This window comes from Propithecus coquereli, unplaced genomic scaffold (genome assembly GCF_000956105.1).
Source record: "Propithecus coquereli isolate 6110/MARCELLA unplaced genomic scaffold, Pcoq_1.0 Scaffold91, whole genome shotgun sequence".
NCBI lineage: Eukaryota > Metazoa > Chordata > Mammalia > Primates > Indriidae > Propithecus > Propithecus coquereli.
In genome coordinates this window covers 4328096-4343873 of record NW_012155396.1, presented here as the reverse complement: position 1 = coordinate 4343873, position 15778 = coordinate 4328096, and the positions used below count along the sequence as shown (strand labels likewise).

At 45.5% G+C, this 15778-nt stretch overlaps 1 protein-coding gene across 1 annotated transcript in view; it reads right to left on the bottom strand.

The window, feature by feature from the left end:
* Positions 1-5284: 5284 nt before the first annotated feature.
* TSPAN33 (tetraspanin 33) overlaps positions 5285-15778 on the bottom strand; it is an 18862-nt gene continuing 8368 nt past the window's right edge. The window contains exons 2-8 of the mRNA XM_012664752.1: positions 10999-11056; positions 10234-10361; positions 9885-9959; positions 8667-8762; positions 7144-7272; positions 6584-6745; positions 5285-6371 (exon numbers count right to left, since the gene is read on the bottom strand). Of these exons, the coding sequence (XP_012520206.1) occupies positions 6270-6371; positions 6584-6745; positions 7144-7272; positions 8667-8762; positions 9885-9959; positions 10234-10361; positions 10999-11056 (750 nt within the window). The 3' untranslated portion in view covers positions 5285-6269. The remainder of the gene's footprint in view (positions 6372-6583; positions 6746-7143; positions 7273-8666; positions 8763-9884; positions 9960-10233; positions 10362-10998; positions 11057-15778) is intronic.

Sequence of the window (15778 nt, the reverse complement as noted above, 5' to 3'; positions counted from 1 at the left end):
GTGGGAGGATAGTTTGAGCCCAGGAGTTCAAGTCCAACCTGAGCAACATAGTGAGACCCTGTCTCTGAAGAAAAAGAAAATTCCTTGTCCAAAATTACCCTCCCATCACTCTCTATCCTCTTAGCTTGCTTTAGTTTTCTTCATAGCCTACATCTCTACCTGATTTTATAGTATATGTAATGTATAAGATATAACATATATTTGTATAAATCCGTCACCTCCAGTAGAATGTAAACTTAGGAGGGCAGGTACTTGTTATGTTCTCTCCCTGGTACTAGAATGGCACCTAGCACGCTGTATTTTTTGAGTAAATGCATGGGTTTACCTGGCTTCCCATTTGCTTATTTTGTCTATATATAAATTAGACCTTATAGCCCTCTGCCAGAAACAATACCTTTATCAAGGTATCCACCCCAGGTTCTCAGTTCAGAGAAGACTTCAAATTTTTTTCAAATGGCCTTTTTCCCAGTAATTACATTTTAATAAATGCAGCTCTTTAGGGTGGAATACACATTTCATCCCATTCTGTCCATTGCTCTCTGGCTCCAATGAGGACTTTTGTGAATAAGTCCTCATTCAATGTCTTTCTGGGAGAGCTAAAACTCCAGCTATGAGAAGGCAGCTAAATAAAGGTCCTTGAATCTGACAGAGTTGACCCTATGTTCCTCAAAAAGGGCTCAGACTGAGTTGTTCAAATGAAATGACACAATTTTGTAAGAAAAGAAACAACACAAAGAAAGACCATTTAAACTCTCGGTCACCTATCTTACTACAAATGGTCGTAATGAATCTTATTATGCATCTGTGATGGCAAAATAAGAGGCCTTAAAGATGTCCAGGTCCTAATCCCCAGAACCTGTGAATATATTACCTCACATGGCAAAAGGCTCTTTGCAAATGGATGTAATTAGGGTTAAAAATCTTGAAATGGGGAGAGTATCCTGGATTATGCAGATAGGCTCAATCTAATCACACAAATGGCAGAGAACCAGAGAGGTGGTGGTGTGAGAAGGACCTGACCTGCCATGGCTGACTTTGAAGATGGAAGAAAGGGGCCACCAAACAAGGATTGCAGGAGGTCTCAGGAAGCTAGAAAAGGCAAGGAAACAGATTCCCCCCTGGAACTTCTAGAAAGAAATACAGCTCTGCTCACACCTTGATTTCAGCCCAGTGAGACCCACAGCAGACTTCTGACCTACAGAACTATAAGGTAATACATTTGTGTTATTTTAAGCACTAAGTTTGTGGTAAGTTGTTACAGCAGCAATAGAAAACTAATACAGCATCTTACTCTGATTCTAGCTTTTCTATTAGCTTTGCTTATAAGCAAGAGAAACCAAGTTGAGCTTCCTTAAATAAACAAAGCAGGCTTTACTTTAAGTATACAGGGTGCCTTGCGGAACCCAAGGCAAGAAAGCAGTAGAGCTGCAGAAAGGTTCTGGGGTCGTAGAGGAAATTGCCTCCAGGAAGACCCTTCTTCTGCCCCTTTCATCTCTGCTTCTCCATCCCACCTCCACTCTTTCATTCTCCTCTTTCTGTAAACAGACATTCTCTGCTAGTCCATGGAGTCCGGAGGGCTGAGCCTCAGCTCCACGTTGCCTTCTCTTTCTTCGTGAGATCAGCCTAGGCTGTGACTAGAATCTCAATCTCAATTCCAAAGTCCCAGGGAAGGAACTCTGCTTGGCACAACTTGGGTTAGGTATCCGTTATAGGTTGAATTGTGTCTTCCCAAAAAAGATACGTTGAAGCCTAACCCCAAGTACCCCAGAATGTGACTTTATTTGGAGATAGGGTCATTGCAGATGTAATCAGCTAAGAAGAGGTCATACTGTAGTAGGGTGGGCTCTTAATCCAATATGACTGGTGTCCTTATAAGAAGAGGGAAACTAGGACACAGACACAGAAGGAAGACGGCCATGCGAAGACAGAAGTAGAGTCTGCAGTTATGCTGCCACAAGCCAAGGATTGCCTAGTTACCAGAAGCTGTAAAAGACAAGGAAGGGTCCTCCCCTAGAAGATTCGGAGGGAGCATGGCCCTGTTAACATTTTGATTTCAGACTTCTGGCCTCCCAAACTGTGAAACAACAAATTTCTGTTTTAAGCTACCTAGTTTGTGGTAGTTTGTTATGGCAGCCCTAGGAAACCGATACAGTGCCCAAGCCTGATCCAATCAGCTATGCCTAGGGGACCAGGTCTCATAGTATAAATGGGGCTCCTTAGACTCAACCCTGTGGCTTGAGGGGTGGGGACTAATTTCCAAAGAAGAAAGATTCATTGTGAGTTGGGCAGATACACTGAAAAGCTGCCCACTCTAGCTCCCTAGAGCTAGGACAAATATGATATTCTGATTTTCTTTTTTGTTCTTGTTGTTTACTTTAAAATATTTAGCTCTTTTATCCTTCCAGAATGCATTATAGTAGTATGTGATGTGAGATATGAATCTGTTACTTATTTTTCATACTGTAATCCATTTGTCTAATAACATTTATTAGTGATTTCCCCCCTCCCATCGCTGTGTTGCTTCTTGTTTATTAGACAGTGAGCACTGATGTTTCAAAATATTTCTGGAATCTCTATGCTATTCTATTCATCTGATTGATTTACCAGGTTCCTGGCATGGTAGGGAGAGGACTCTGGAGGCTTAACTTCCAACCTGAGTTCTAGACTGTAGTTACCATTTACTTTATTCCCTCCTCTAAATGCTTTATCTATGATGACAGGAATATCGAATTATTCTTATTTTCTGGAGGGTGGGGGTGTTTACAAAATGTTCCTGATCTTTTTAGAGTAATGGACCAAGAGGATTTTTCCGATGGAAGAAGTCGTGCTGCTCCCCTTTCTGAAAGGGGTCCCTGGTCCTCTTAACATATCTAGTCTTCAGAAGGAGGATAAGTCAGAAAATAGCAAAGGCTGCATATTAAACTTCATAATAAATATGTGCCTGGCACACAGTAAGCACTCAATAGGTGTTAGGTAATTATCAAATGAAGGCCAAAGAACACCTTCCTCAAACTCTTGCCAGTATCCAACATTAGCTCCTTCCTACATGTCCCCCACCTGAAGCCATGCATGAGGCTAGAAAGGGGGATGTGATAGGGTAACCAATACCACTCCAAAAATGTCCATGTCCTAATCCCCAGAAGTCATGCATATCTCTCTTTACATAGTAAAAGGGACCTTGTAGATGTGGTTAAATTAAGGACCTTAAAAGGGGAAGAACATCCTGCATAATCTGGGTGGGCCCAATATGATCACAAGGGTCCTGTATGAGAGTGGTAGGAGAGTCAGAGAAAAAGGAGATGTGAGATGGAAATTGGAGTGCTGTGCTTTGAAAATGGAGAAAGGGCCTACGTCAAGAAATGCAAGTGGCCTCTGGAAGCTGGAAAAACAAATTCTCTTCTAGAGCCCCCAGAAGGAATGGAGCCCTGATCACACCTTGATTTTAGTTCAGCGAGACCCATTTTGGATATCTGACTTCCCCAATGGCAAAATAACAAATTTGTGTTGTTTTAGGCCAATAAATTTGTGGTAATTTGTGACAGTAACAATAGAAAAATAATACAGAAGGAGTCAGAATTTCATTGAACATTCTACAAAATTTGCTCTCCTGGGCACAAAACCTTGTTTAACTGTAGGGACTGAAGCCCAGAGATCCTCATGGTGCCTTTCTGGCCCTGCCACCCAGACAGGTTTTCACTATCCTACAGGTCTCTTCCCTCCACCCCTGCCCAGCCTGATTTCTGCTGTCCCCAAGAAACTCCTTCCTTTCAACCACCTTTGGGGCCTAGATTTGATTAGCTGTTCTAAAGTACTAGTATTAATCCCACATGATTGGGACTAGGGTTGCTATTAATAGAAATAGGTAGAAATTCAAGGAGCAAGTTCAATTGAAACATGAAATAACAATGAGAAACCTTTTAAAAACTGGAGCATTTTCTCCCTCAGCATTAGGCCAAAGAGGAAAAAAACTAGAGAGAGACTGAGACCCAGAGACGCTGATAATCTGGAATCTAGCCAGGAACACCCAACTGCACCGTAAGTTTCTGAATGTTTGCTCAAAGCGTTTTAAAGCGTTAGTCCAGGCCCAGAAGGCTAGATATCGAGAGACAGCATAGTGACCGTGGTAAAAGTGTAGTTTGGAGTTTAAAACAATTGAGATTTGAATCCTGGTTCTGAGGACCACCATTCCTGGTCTCTTACTTCCTCCAAGAGGCCCCAAACGGAGCCCGCTGCCGGGTGACCGCCTCAAAGCTGCCGAACCTGCAAAGTGCATCACCCCAACACCTAACCCAAGACACTGATTTCTGAGTCTGTGTCACTGAAAAAAGGAAAAGTATAAAATGCACGTCTCTGGCACTAAGCAAGAAAGGCACATTACCAAGAAAGCGCGCTTTTTTACTCTTCTCTCCCAGAATAAAATGTTCTTACTTTTTATTTTATATTCCACATGATTTTACTTTTTCTTTCCGTTCTGTTACCAGCTGGGAGCTAAACATTGGCGGGGGCCCCAGGCGGCTGCTGGAAAGGCGCCCTCGCAGGAGCAGAAGGCTCGCTTAGGAGACGCTGGGGGCGGGGAGCGAACTCGCGACTCCGTCTCCCCAGCCGGGTGGATTCTCTCGAGGCTTTCCCCGGCCAGGCCGAGACCCCAGCCTGAGCCCCCGACAGCGGGGGGCGGCCGGGAGACTCCCGGGACACTCCCCGGGCAGCAGGCTCACGCAGCCCCCAGCTCCTCCCGGGCAGGGGCCAGGGCCGGGCGGCCGCGGGGGCGGGGACCACCCACGGAGCCGGGCGGCCCGCCCCGCCTCCCCGCCCGGCGCGCGGCTCCGAGTCTTCTGTGCGTCCTCCCTAAAGCAGGCTGGGCTTCGGTACCCAGCGTCTTCGGAAAGCGATGGAGAAGAGGGCTCGAGGGCCCAGACTCCGGGTGAAGACATGGCCTCCTTCCTCCTCATTTCCTTCCCTCCTCCCGTCCTAAATTTTGAATGGCAAATTAATTTTAATCCACTTTAATTCGTAAGAAAAATAACATCAGGGTTTGGAATAAAATTACGCTGTTCCCAGATCAAAACTGGTAATCTTTCGACCTAACTGAGACCACAGAGGGCGAGGTTGTGGGAGGGTGGCAGTGCGTCCGGTTGAGGGAGGTGGATCGTGTGGTGAGGCCGCATGGGGAGGTGCTGCGGCGTTTAGGGGAGTCTCCAGTGCCCTCCTGGAGACAGGGCCCACCAGCAAGGCCCTTCTACCCCTCCCCTTCTAGTTGCCAGAATGGAAAATTCATGGAGTCCGGTTTAGCCCAGGTCAACAAACTTTTATTGCCACTTCTGGCTCCCCCAACCCCAGCAAGATTCCTGCTTCTTACGGCCGTAGCAGTATTGAGCTCTGGTGCAGAGGTGGCGGGGACCGGGGGACTGGGTGGGTGTTACCACTCCTCTGCACACTGCCAAGTTAAAGAAAACCCAGCTTGCTGGAGAGGGGGGGCCAGACAGGGAGGAATTCAAGGGCATGTATGGCTCAGTCCCTCTTCTGCCTGTAGAATGTAGGGACTATGGTTCCAAACTTCTTTTGAAGGGGGGTGGGGTGGGGATGGACTTGGCTGCTGTTGTACCCCTTGCCCTTGCTGCCATGTTTCCATGGAAATGAAGGAGGGGCAGGATGTTGCTCACTCTGACTACCTGGGAGGATGGCAGGGCAGGCATTTGGTAAACATATCCCCTTTCACTCCTAACTAACACATACAGCTGTCCCCAGCCGACCCTCAAACTCACTCCTCACTGCCTGCTCCACTCCCTTTCTGGAGCTGGCATCATGCCAACTGGACTCCAGGCAGGGCTGCTGGTATCTACTCTCCAGGTCTTGCTGGCAACAGTTAGAATCTAACTATGTCCACCAAGCTCAATAGCAGCCCTAATAGAGCTGCTGGTTGTGGTGCCTCGGGCAAAAGCAGCAGCAGCACCCCCACAACTCTGTGCAATTGGTGTTTCCCAAACATCTCTGCCCAAACAAGGATTAAAACATAAACCCAAATGCTTAACGTTATAACACTCAAACAATGTTGAGGGCTAGGATGGGGAAGAGGAGGCACATCCTTCTGAGACTTCAGGAGCCACCTGTGCACCCTGCCTTCTTCTGCCCATCTGGACTTTGCTTCTTTCTACAGGGCTGTCACTGGGGGGCTGGAATCCAAATCTCCACTTGGTGCTGTTCTCAGCACCCATTGCTGTTGGTCAATGAGGCTTGCCTGTTGCCATGGTGAGGAGGTACAGGACGGATTCTCAGTACCATGGATCAGCCTGGTGCTGCTGGTTGTATAGCTGTAGCTTGATCTGATCTTTGATCTGATTCACGAGGATCTGGGATAGCAGGATTCCCACCAGCTGGGAGAGGCAAGAAGGAATTGAGCCCTCAGCAATGAGTGATGCCCTTGTTTTGCCTGACTCAGTCTTCCCAGTGCCGTCAGTACTATCCCTTCTGCTACCCCTCAGCAATGTCAGTGCTTGACACCCTAGCTGATCCCCAGGTGCCCTCCCCAAAACAAAGGAGTCTTTGCAGAGTTTGTGGGACCCACAAGTCTCACAGGGTAAGTTACCTGGGGGATGGCCAGGCCTAGTGCCACACCACCAAGTAAGAATAGGTTGCTGTGTATCCAGTTGACCAACTTGTCAATACAGCCATTGGTGTAGATGACTTTGCTAGCTTCTAAGTAGTCCACTTCCTGCATACCTTGGCCACACATAGTGTTGATCACTACCTGTGGAGAGAGTTGAAAAGCCAAGTGGGACTCCCATTCCAATAACTTTTTGTCTGGGGCCCTAGCTGATGGGCTTTCCACCCTTCCTAAACTCCTGAATTGTTAGAGAATATATGTGGAGGATGCTGGGCTGGAAATCACTAAATGTAGATTTCCCTTCCTCTGACAGGTCTGGATCCAGGTCTTGCTTTAGATCTGCCACTTCTGAACCCCCATGTGGGCTACAGGAGTGAAAGGTTAACAGAACCATAAGATTGGAGTGAAGAAAAACACCTGACAGCTGTCCTACAAAATTGGTTGGTAAAGTTAGGGAATGGGGATCCCCAATATCAGCTGCCCTGATTGGAAAGTAACTTAGATCACTGCCCAGGGGGAAATGAGGTGGGATGTTTACTCACCTGGTCAGGGACAGGCAAGCAACAGGAGTAAGGCACAGAGCAGCGCTCACGGCTGGGGTTGTCTTCCGAGCAGTTGAAGTACATGTTCTGGGACCAGTCTTTGTAGGAAATCCCTCCACAGCAGCTGAACTGCAACAAAGCCCACCAGAAGTTAAGAATCACCTACCCCTCACACTGAGGTGACCAGGGGAATTCTCAGAGTGGCCACAAGTGTATGGCAAGCTTCTCCTTGTAACTTCAGGTTGTGTTTAAACACAACCTTGAACCCTGAGCTCAAGCTTCCTAGTTGCTTTCACCTGAAAAAATTTTTTCTCTTCTTAATTTCTATTACTTTATATATCTTGTTATAACTCACCAAGTGCTTGTTGGTATTACAGTTGTGTATGTATTTTGTTTTACACATTCAACTATAAGCTTCTTCAGAGAAGTTTCTGGGTTTTATAGTCCTGTACAACATAGAGTCTGGCAAAAGGAGGTGATCAAAAATACTGGTTGAAATAATTAAAGGATTAGTGCTGAAAAACTTTGTCTTAAGATAGAGACAACCCAGCAGGGGAATCTTCAACATTGTGAGTCTATAATTACTCCATGAAAGCAAACTGGATCTCAAAGTCAAGTGTCTGTTGTACCAGGGGAAGGGGAACTCAGCATTGAACTCAAAAGCACTTTTATTTAAAAGTTAACTTTTGATTCATAGCAGCATTATTCACAATGGCCAAAAGGTAGAAGCAACCTATGTGTCCATCGATGGATGAATGGATAAACAAAATATGGTATATACATATGATGGAATATTATTCAACCATAAAAAGGAAGGAAATTCTGATATATGCTACAACATAAATGAAACTTGAAGACTTGCTAGGTGAAATAAACCACTCACAAAAGGACAAAATACTGTATGATTCCACTCATATGAGGTGGTTAGAGTAGTCAAATTCACAGAGACAGAAGGCAGAATGGTGGTTGCCTGGGAGAGAGGAAAATAGGGAGTTAGTGTCTTATGGGTTCAGAGTTTCAGTTAGGGAAGATGAGAGTTCTGGAGATGGATGGTGGTGATGGTTGTACAACAATGTGAATGTACTTAATGCCACAGATCTGTGGCACTTTAAAATGGTAAATTTTATGTTATGTAAATTTTCCAACAATTTAAAAATTGTAACTTTTGAGTAGCTAATATTAAAAAAATCTGTTCAGTTCCCCATTCTGCTATAGGTAACCACTTATAATAATAATTTCTTCTACATCCTTCCAGATTCCTTTTGCAAATATGAACATACATTTTCTCCCTTTTTTTTTATACAAATGGTAGATTACTATATATACTGTTCTGTGTCCTTAAAAGTACTCTTAAAGCACTCTGCTATGTACGTTTTTTTGCCAAACCCCTTCCCAGAATCCATTACCTGGCAGGTAATGAAGAGGCACACAGGCCTAGAGGGTGAGGTATCTCTTGGGATGATGTTCATTTTTACCCACAGCCCCCGAGACCACTAGCTGACCCCATCACGCTTAGGCCATACCTCCTTCTGGCCAAAATCAATGAGGTTCTGCAGATCCAGATCATCCCGGTAGTGCACAATGGCATTGTTGATGATCTCACTCACTTTCCCCCGAGCCTGCCAGAGACATGGGTGGGCAATCAGGACCTAGGACTAATCCCTAACTTACTCCTTCCTGCAGAAATAACAGCAGACAGGGGTCATCCTTCTTCATCTGAGTCAAACTTGAAATCTGAACTGAGTCCTAACAATGGAAGATAGCCAGTTTCAAAGCCCTTATGTCCCTGAGCCCTCAGGCACCAGCGAGCAAAAGAAATGCTGGACCTGCTGTCAGAGATTCTCAAAGCCACATTTCAAGATAATCCAATGTTTATCTACCCCTGAGGACTATTACCACAAAATACTTGTTGATTGATGCAAAGTAGAGAAACTTTTTTTTAATTGGCAGAAGGGGCTGAGGCACTGACCTCTAGTGGACATTATAGAATTGCACCTCTTTAGACTCAAAACACATCTGTATCCTTTCAGGATCTTACTAAGCCAGAAGGACTAGGAAATTCTGAATTAACTCAATGGCTCTCGATTTCATAATTTTCTACCATGGTCTCTTTCTTCCTGCTCCACTACTTTTCTCAAAGTTTTCTACCATAGTCCTATACTCTGCCTCCAGCAATCATTTGCCATTTGGGAAAGGAATTCTGGTTTTTAATGAAAAGGACAGTCACCAAATGGCAGACCACTTCCAGATATGAGCACTGTTCAAAATCTGTTTTATTTTCTCCCTTTCATCCCCGTGTTTATATCAATAAACAATTTTTAAAAGAAATAAGAGGCACCTCATGTTGTCTGTGCCCCTCTTGATCACTGAGTTTTACTTAGTCATTTGCTATTAAAGTTTGCAAATTATTTTAACTTGGTGTTCATAGAATTTGCTTCCCTGTTGGCCTCTCAGACTGTCAGAGGAAAACACCTTACAACCTTGAAATTCTCTTCAAATATGGTGACCTTGGGGGTGGGGGGCAAAGAAAAAAGAAAAATAAAGTAAAAACAAAACAAAACAAAAAAACTCAAATGTGACCTTAAAGGCCATTCACTCATTCCTAAGGAGAACCTTTCACAGGCTGGTGTTTCTCAAGGGAGGGGGTGCTGTGGTTAACTAATCAGGCTAAACACAAGCAGGAACTTTCCCTTTCTCCATCTGGGTTACACCTGAGGAGGCCTCTGGGCTCCCAGTGTTACCTTGTCTGAGAAGACGAAGCCCAGGATCCCAGCAGCCAGCTGGAGCAGGAACACGATGGTGAGGCACAGGGAGAACTGTGGGGAGCACGTGGGAAGAGGAGACGCCTGTTACCACTCTGGGCAGCCGCCCCTCCCAGGGCCATGGGGAGTGCTGGGCAGTCACTGGGCACTTTTCCCAGATGCCCCCCACACGGGAAATGCAGCTGCTTCTGGGACATCATCACCTGGGGCTGAGCTCTACAGTAAGGAAGTGGAGAGCACAGGCTTTGGAGAGGGTGGGACAGGGGAAACCGAAAGGCTGCAGGAATGACATCAGGAGGTCTTTCTCGTGGGGCCCCTGACCACTCACCGTCTGCAGGAGGCAGATGTTCTCACGGAGGGATCCAATATAGCCACAGAAGGTGAGCAGGAACATGAGGACACCCACCACGATCAGCAGGATGGCAGGATCCACTGCCAGGCAGGCCAAGGCTGCTTCTGGGAGAGGAGCCATCCTGCAGTCTGAGCCTGGTGCCCACTGGGGATGGGGTGGGAGGATGCCCCCAAACTGTTCTCCTTCCCTTGGTGGGGGAATCTCCAGTATGGTCAGGTGAAGGGTATGGGGAGGTAGTACGCACCTCTCAGGGGGAGAAAAAGGGCCCAGACGGGGTTGTAGTATTTAATTTGAGGAACTAACGATATAAGAGCCTTTATTTCTGGGCTTAAGAGAGGAGGGGCCACTTTCGCTCCAGAAAAGAATTAGAATGGCATTAGGCTCACCGGCTTTGCGGACTTTGTTTCCTGGAGACTGAGGAATGGAGGTTGAGTTTCTCCAGGACAGAGCTAGGGAGGGGCTAAAGCCCTTGATTGCTCTCTACTTCCAGAGGCCTCCCTTCTTTCTCAGACACTTCCTAAGCCTAAAATGGAAGACTCATGGGGGATCAGGGAAATCCAGGTGGACTGGCATGGGTGGTCTGACACCTAAGTAGACCACTAAGATTTGGCTACAAGGAGGCTGCCTTCTTGAGCACCACAGCTTATGCAGGAAGGCACGCAAGAGGGCTAGGGCTGAAGGAGGCAGAGGAGAAAGGGCATGGCCAGAGTCCTGGGGAGGTGGCGGGAGACCTATGCTCACCTGCGTGCTTCATCAACCTCGCGTACACTCCCACGGCCACCAATACCATGGAAATCACCTGTAGAGACAGGGAACAAGCCAAGCCCTGAGATTTTGGAAATCAGAGAGCCCTGAATACCATGAGTAACCTTCCAGGAGAATAGGAGAGAGACAACTTCCCCAGGACCCAGAGGCGAGCATCTTTCCCCAGGTATATTGCTGATAGTATCTGACAGTGCTTTAGCTCCATGAGATAACTTTTACCAAATCATTTCATTCAACCTTCACAACACAATTATCTCGGAAGGTGGATATTTTCCCAATCTTACAGGTGAGGAAATTAAGTCAATACAAGGTTAGTACAGAATTTCAGAGTGAGTCAAACTTAGGCTCATGTGGGGCAAATTTCTGAGCCTCAGTTTCTGTATCTGCAGATGGGAATTAAGAACAAACAAACAACTGCATCTAACAAGATTACTGTGAGAATCAAATAATATAATGCATGGAAAGCAGTTAACACAATGCCTGACAATACATATTATCTATCATTCCTAACAGTTAACTTGCCCAGGGTCACAGAGAAATGGTGAGGTTTTGAATTCTAATCCATCTACGTCAAAGGGCAGCTCTTACAGCTAGAGCAGGCCTGGGCAGATGCACACTCCCAGCTCTTTAACCTTCTTGGAGGTCAAGATGGTGTCAAGTACAAGAAGAAAGTACACTCCAATGTGAAAGAGTGTGCCTAAGTACTGGAGCTGCTGAGGCAAAGGAACCTTTATCTTTATAAACTCTGATTCCAGTGTGGAGTAGTAAGAGGAGTTTAGATCTTTCAAATTTTGTGGCTTCTCCCTGAGAGAACAAACCCATCAGAGACTACCAGGAATCCCCAAAGAAGCCTTCTGAACCCACCAGGCCTCCAGGAGTGAGGACAGCCCAGTGTGTGCCTCCCTTGGCTACCCTTTCTTTGTGCCCAGCCTCCAGGCTGGTGCTAAGCAGCAGCTGGCTGTTGCCATGGCAATAGATGGGGCCAAGCTCTGGCAGGAGAGAGTTCTCAGCAGCAGGGACTTGACCAACTCAGTGGGGAAGGAAGTGGCTGGCTAGACTCCACTGTCCTGTAAGGGAGAAGCCAGCTGGAAAGAGCCACTTTGGGGCTTTGGTGAAAGAAGGGAGCTGGGCCTCTAGAACAGGCAATAGGGTCAGATTAGTGCCTCAGGAGAATGACATTTTTCCTTGTAGGCTTCCTCTATGAAGGTCCTCTGCCATGTGGCAGGGGAGGGCAGGTGCATTCAGCAGTAAATGGCAAACACTAATCTAAAACCATGTCTTTCAGGACGCTCCTCAGCCCCGTCTCTTTGGCCCCCATCATTTGACCCTGCCTCTAACTCAGGGCCCAATGCATTATCCACCAGCCCTCACACTCTGTGCAGGAGAAAGGGAGCTGCTAGCAGAGCCCTGTGGGGCTGGAGGTGCCAGCTGGCTTCTGGTCCGACAGCACGACCAGGCCCAGGGAACAATGGGGGAGGCAGGGAAACCACACGGCAGAGATGCCAGTCATCCCCAGGCCTGGAGGCCAGCCCTCTGCCAGAGTGAGTGAGCATCTCTGCCCTTTAAAACTCACCAGTGCCAATTACAGTTCTGAATATCATTTTACCGAACCATTTAAAATGATGTGTCTGCTCTTTATTTCTGTTGCTCCCAGGCTCCTCACTGTTTATTCACATGTTAACTTTTCACTAGGGTGTGTAAGTTTCCACAAAGATGGTCTCTGACTAAATCCTAATGTAGCTAAAACAAGAAAGGCAAAGTAAAGAGATGCCGCATAGCACAGGGTACTCAATTCTATTTATGTTGTAATTACAGCAGTTGCTCTGTCTTTATCTGTGGTAGGTAGAATAATGTCCCCCCAAAGATGTCTATGTCCTAATTCCTGGAACCTGTGAATATGTTACCTGACATGGCCAAAGGGACTTTGCAAATGTGATTAAGGATTTTGAGATGGGGAGATTATCCCTGAGGACCCAAAAGACCTTATAAGAAGGAGGTAAAAGGGTCAGAGTCAAAGGAGATATGACAATGGAAGTAGAGGTTGGAATGATGTGGTGCCATGAATCAAAGAATCCTGGAAGCCTCTAAAAGCTGGGGCAGGCAGGGAGATGATTCGTCCCTAGAGGCTTCGGAAGGAATGTGGCACTGCTGAGACCTGATTGTAGCCCAAGAGACCTGTTTTGGACTTCTGACCTTCAGAAATATAAGAAAATAAATTTGTGTTGCTTTAAGCCAGTAAGTTTGTGGTAATTTGTTACAGCACCAATAGGAAACTAACACACTGTCCAAATCCAATTCATCAGCTGCTGTGTACAAGGTACCCTGAGGACCTATAAACTATGTGTTACATGGTGGATGGACAATAGCATTTATAGCTGAAAACAGTGGTTCTTGACCTTGGCTGCCATTAGAATCACCTGGGGGTTTGGGAGTGGGGGAGAGACTTAAAAAACTCCTAATGCCTAGGCTGTACCCCAAATCAAGTGGATCAGAATCTTTGGCCCTGGGATGCAGACAACAGTATTTCTGAATGAGTTCCAGGTGATTCAAATGTGCAGCCAAGTCTGAAAACCTATAAGCCTAAAGCACAATCAGCCAGGGAGCTAGAACAGCAGATGCAGGCTACATTAAAATCAAGATTAAGACTTTAATATTATTTTTAATATTTAATATGATCATTAATGATGCTTCTCCCTTGAGCTCTCAAATTCTGCACTCCACAGCTGGACCTTGCACACTGCCATTCCTGCTCCCACTTCCCATCCTGGACTCCTCAAGGCTACTGCCTTTCCAAAGTTAGTGATGCTGCTGTTAATAGCATCACTTTTTATTTTTATTTATTTATTTAGAGACAAGTTCTCACTGTGTTGTCCAGCCTGCAGCACAGTGGTGTGATTATAGCTCACTGTAGCCTCAAACTCCTGGGCTCAAGCAAGCCTCCTGAGTAGCTAGGACTACAGGCGTGCACCACTATACCTGGCTAATTGTTCTATTTTTTTGTAGAGATGGGGTCTCACTATGTTGCTCAGGCTGGTCTCAAACTCCTTGCCTCAAGCAATCCCCCTGCCTCAGCCTCCCAAGTAGCTGGGACAACAGGTGTGCACCACCACATGCAGTTAATTTTTCTATTTTTTGTAGAGACAGGGTCTTGCTATGTTGCTCAGGCTGGTCTTGAGTTCCTGGGCTCAAGCTATCCTCCCTCCTCAGCCTCCCAAAGTGCTAGGATTACAGGTGTGAGTCACCATGCCCAGCCAGCATCACATTTTAGAGGTTAATAGAACTTTAAAAATGGGTTTGGCCACTCACCTCTCTTTATAGATGAGGCTGAAAGACTGGTAGTGATACTTGACCACATGCATATGGGTGCACTGGCAATATCTAGACTAAATCCAATTTTTTGATCTCATTCTGGTGCTCTTTCTACTACATCAGTTTTTGCTGCAAAATCTTTATAAAACCCCACAATATCACCAATGACCTCCTTTCACAATGAGGATGGAGATAAAGATACTTCTTTTCTTAGGATGGCTTTTCACATTCTGGCTAGAATGAAGCCTGGCTAGAAACTTTTAAAAGCTAGATACAGTTTTTAAAATGGCTGAGTCTAGCTTTTAGCAAAATGTATGTTCCTGATAAGTTGTCAATCAAATTATATGAAATAATTTGCACGCACCAGTACTTTTATCCTTATGTAAGGAGAGTAATCACCTTGTAATAAAAATAGCTATCCCCTGGGCTCCTTGGAGAAATGGCTGATTCTAGGACTGGGGCAGGAAATATACACGATGAACCTGGGGCATCTTGTAGTACCAGAAATTAAGGAAATGCTCAAAAACAAACAAAAACAAAACCCCCACCTCAATACCCACATCAATGTGAGTATGCCAAACAGACACGGAAGCCAAATGAAAGAGCCAATTGAAATGCCAATGGAACAATTTGAGCATCAATATAAATAGAGAAGTATTGAATTATTACTCAAAGTATAAAATATATATATGTGAGTCCATGCTGATATAAATAAATGACTTATTGAATAAATAAATGGGGGAAAAAAGACAAATCTTCCATGCAGTAGAATTCTGAATGATTTATGTAGATATCCCACCCTCAATGAGATAGAGCATAACTCCTTACTCCTAAAGTGTAGACTGCGCATAGTGACTTTCTTCCAAAGCGCATAGTACGAAAAAGGGCGGGGCTGGGGGAGGGGGAAGACTAACTATACCATGGAGAAACCTGACAAACACTACCTCAAGCCAGCTGATCAAAGTCAATATCAACACTGATGATGTTGACGAATCACTGGTATGATATGATAACATGCAATGAAAATGGCATGTTACCTCTGTGGTCTTCCTCCCAAAAACTTATAACTCCAGTATAACCACGAGAAAAACATCAGGCAAGTTTCAGTAAAAGGACATTATACAAAATACCTGCCCAGCACTCCTTAAAACTGTCAAGGCCATCAAAAACAAGGAAAGTCTGAGAAACTGTCACAGCCAACAGGAACCTAAGGAGACATGACAACTAAATGTGATGTAGTATCTTGGATAGGATCCTGCAACAGAAGAAGAACATTAAGTGAAAACTAAGGAAATATGCTGGCACAGTGTCTGTGTTGCTCAGGTGGTTTTGAACTCCTGGCCTCAAGTGATCCTCTTGCCTTGGCCTCCCAAAGTGCTAGGGTTATAGGAGTGAGCTACTGTGTCTGGCCTATTTTTAGTTTTTTGAGACATGTCCATCTCGTACT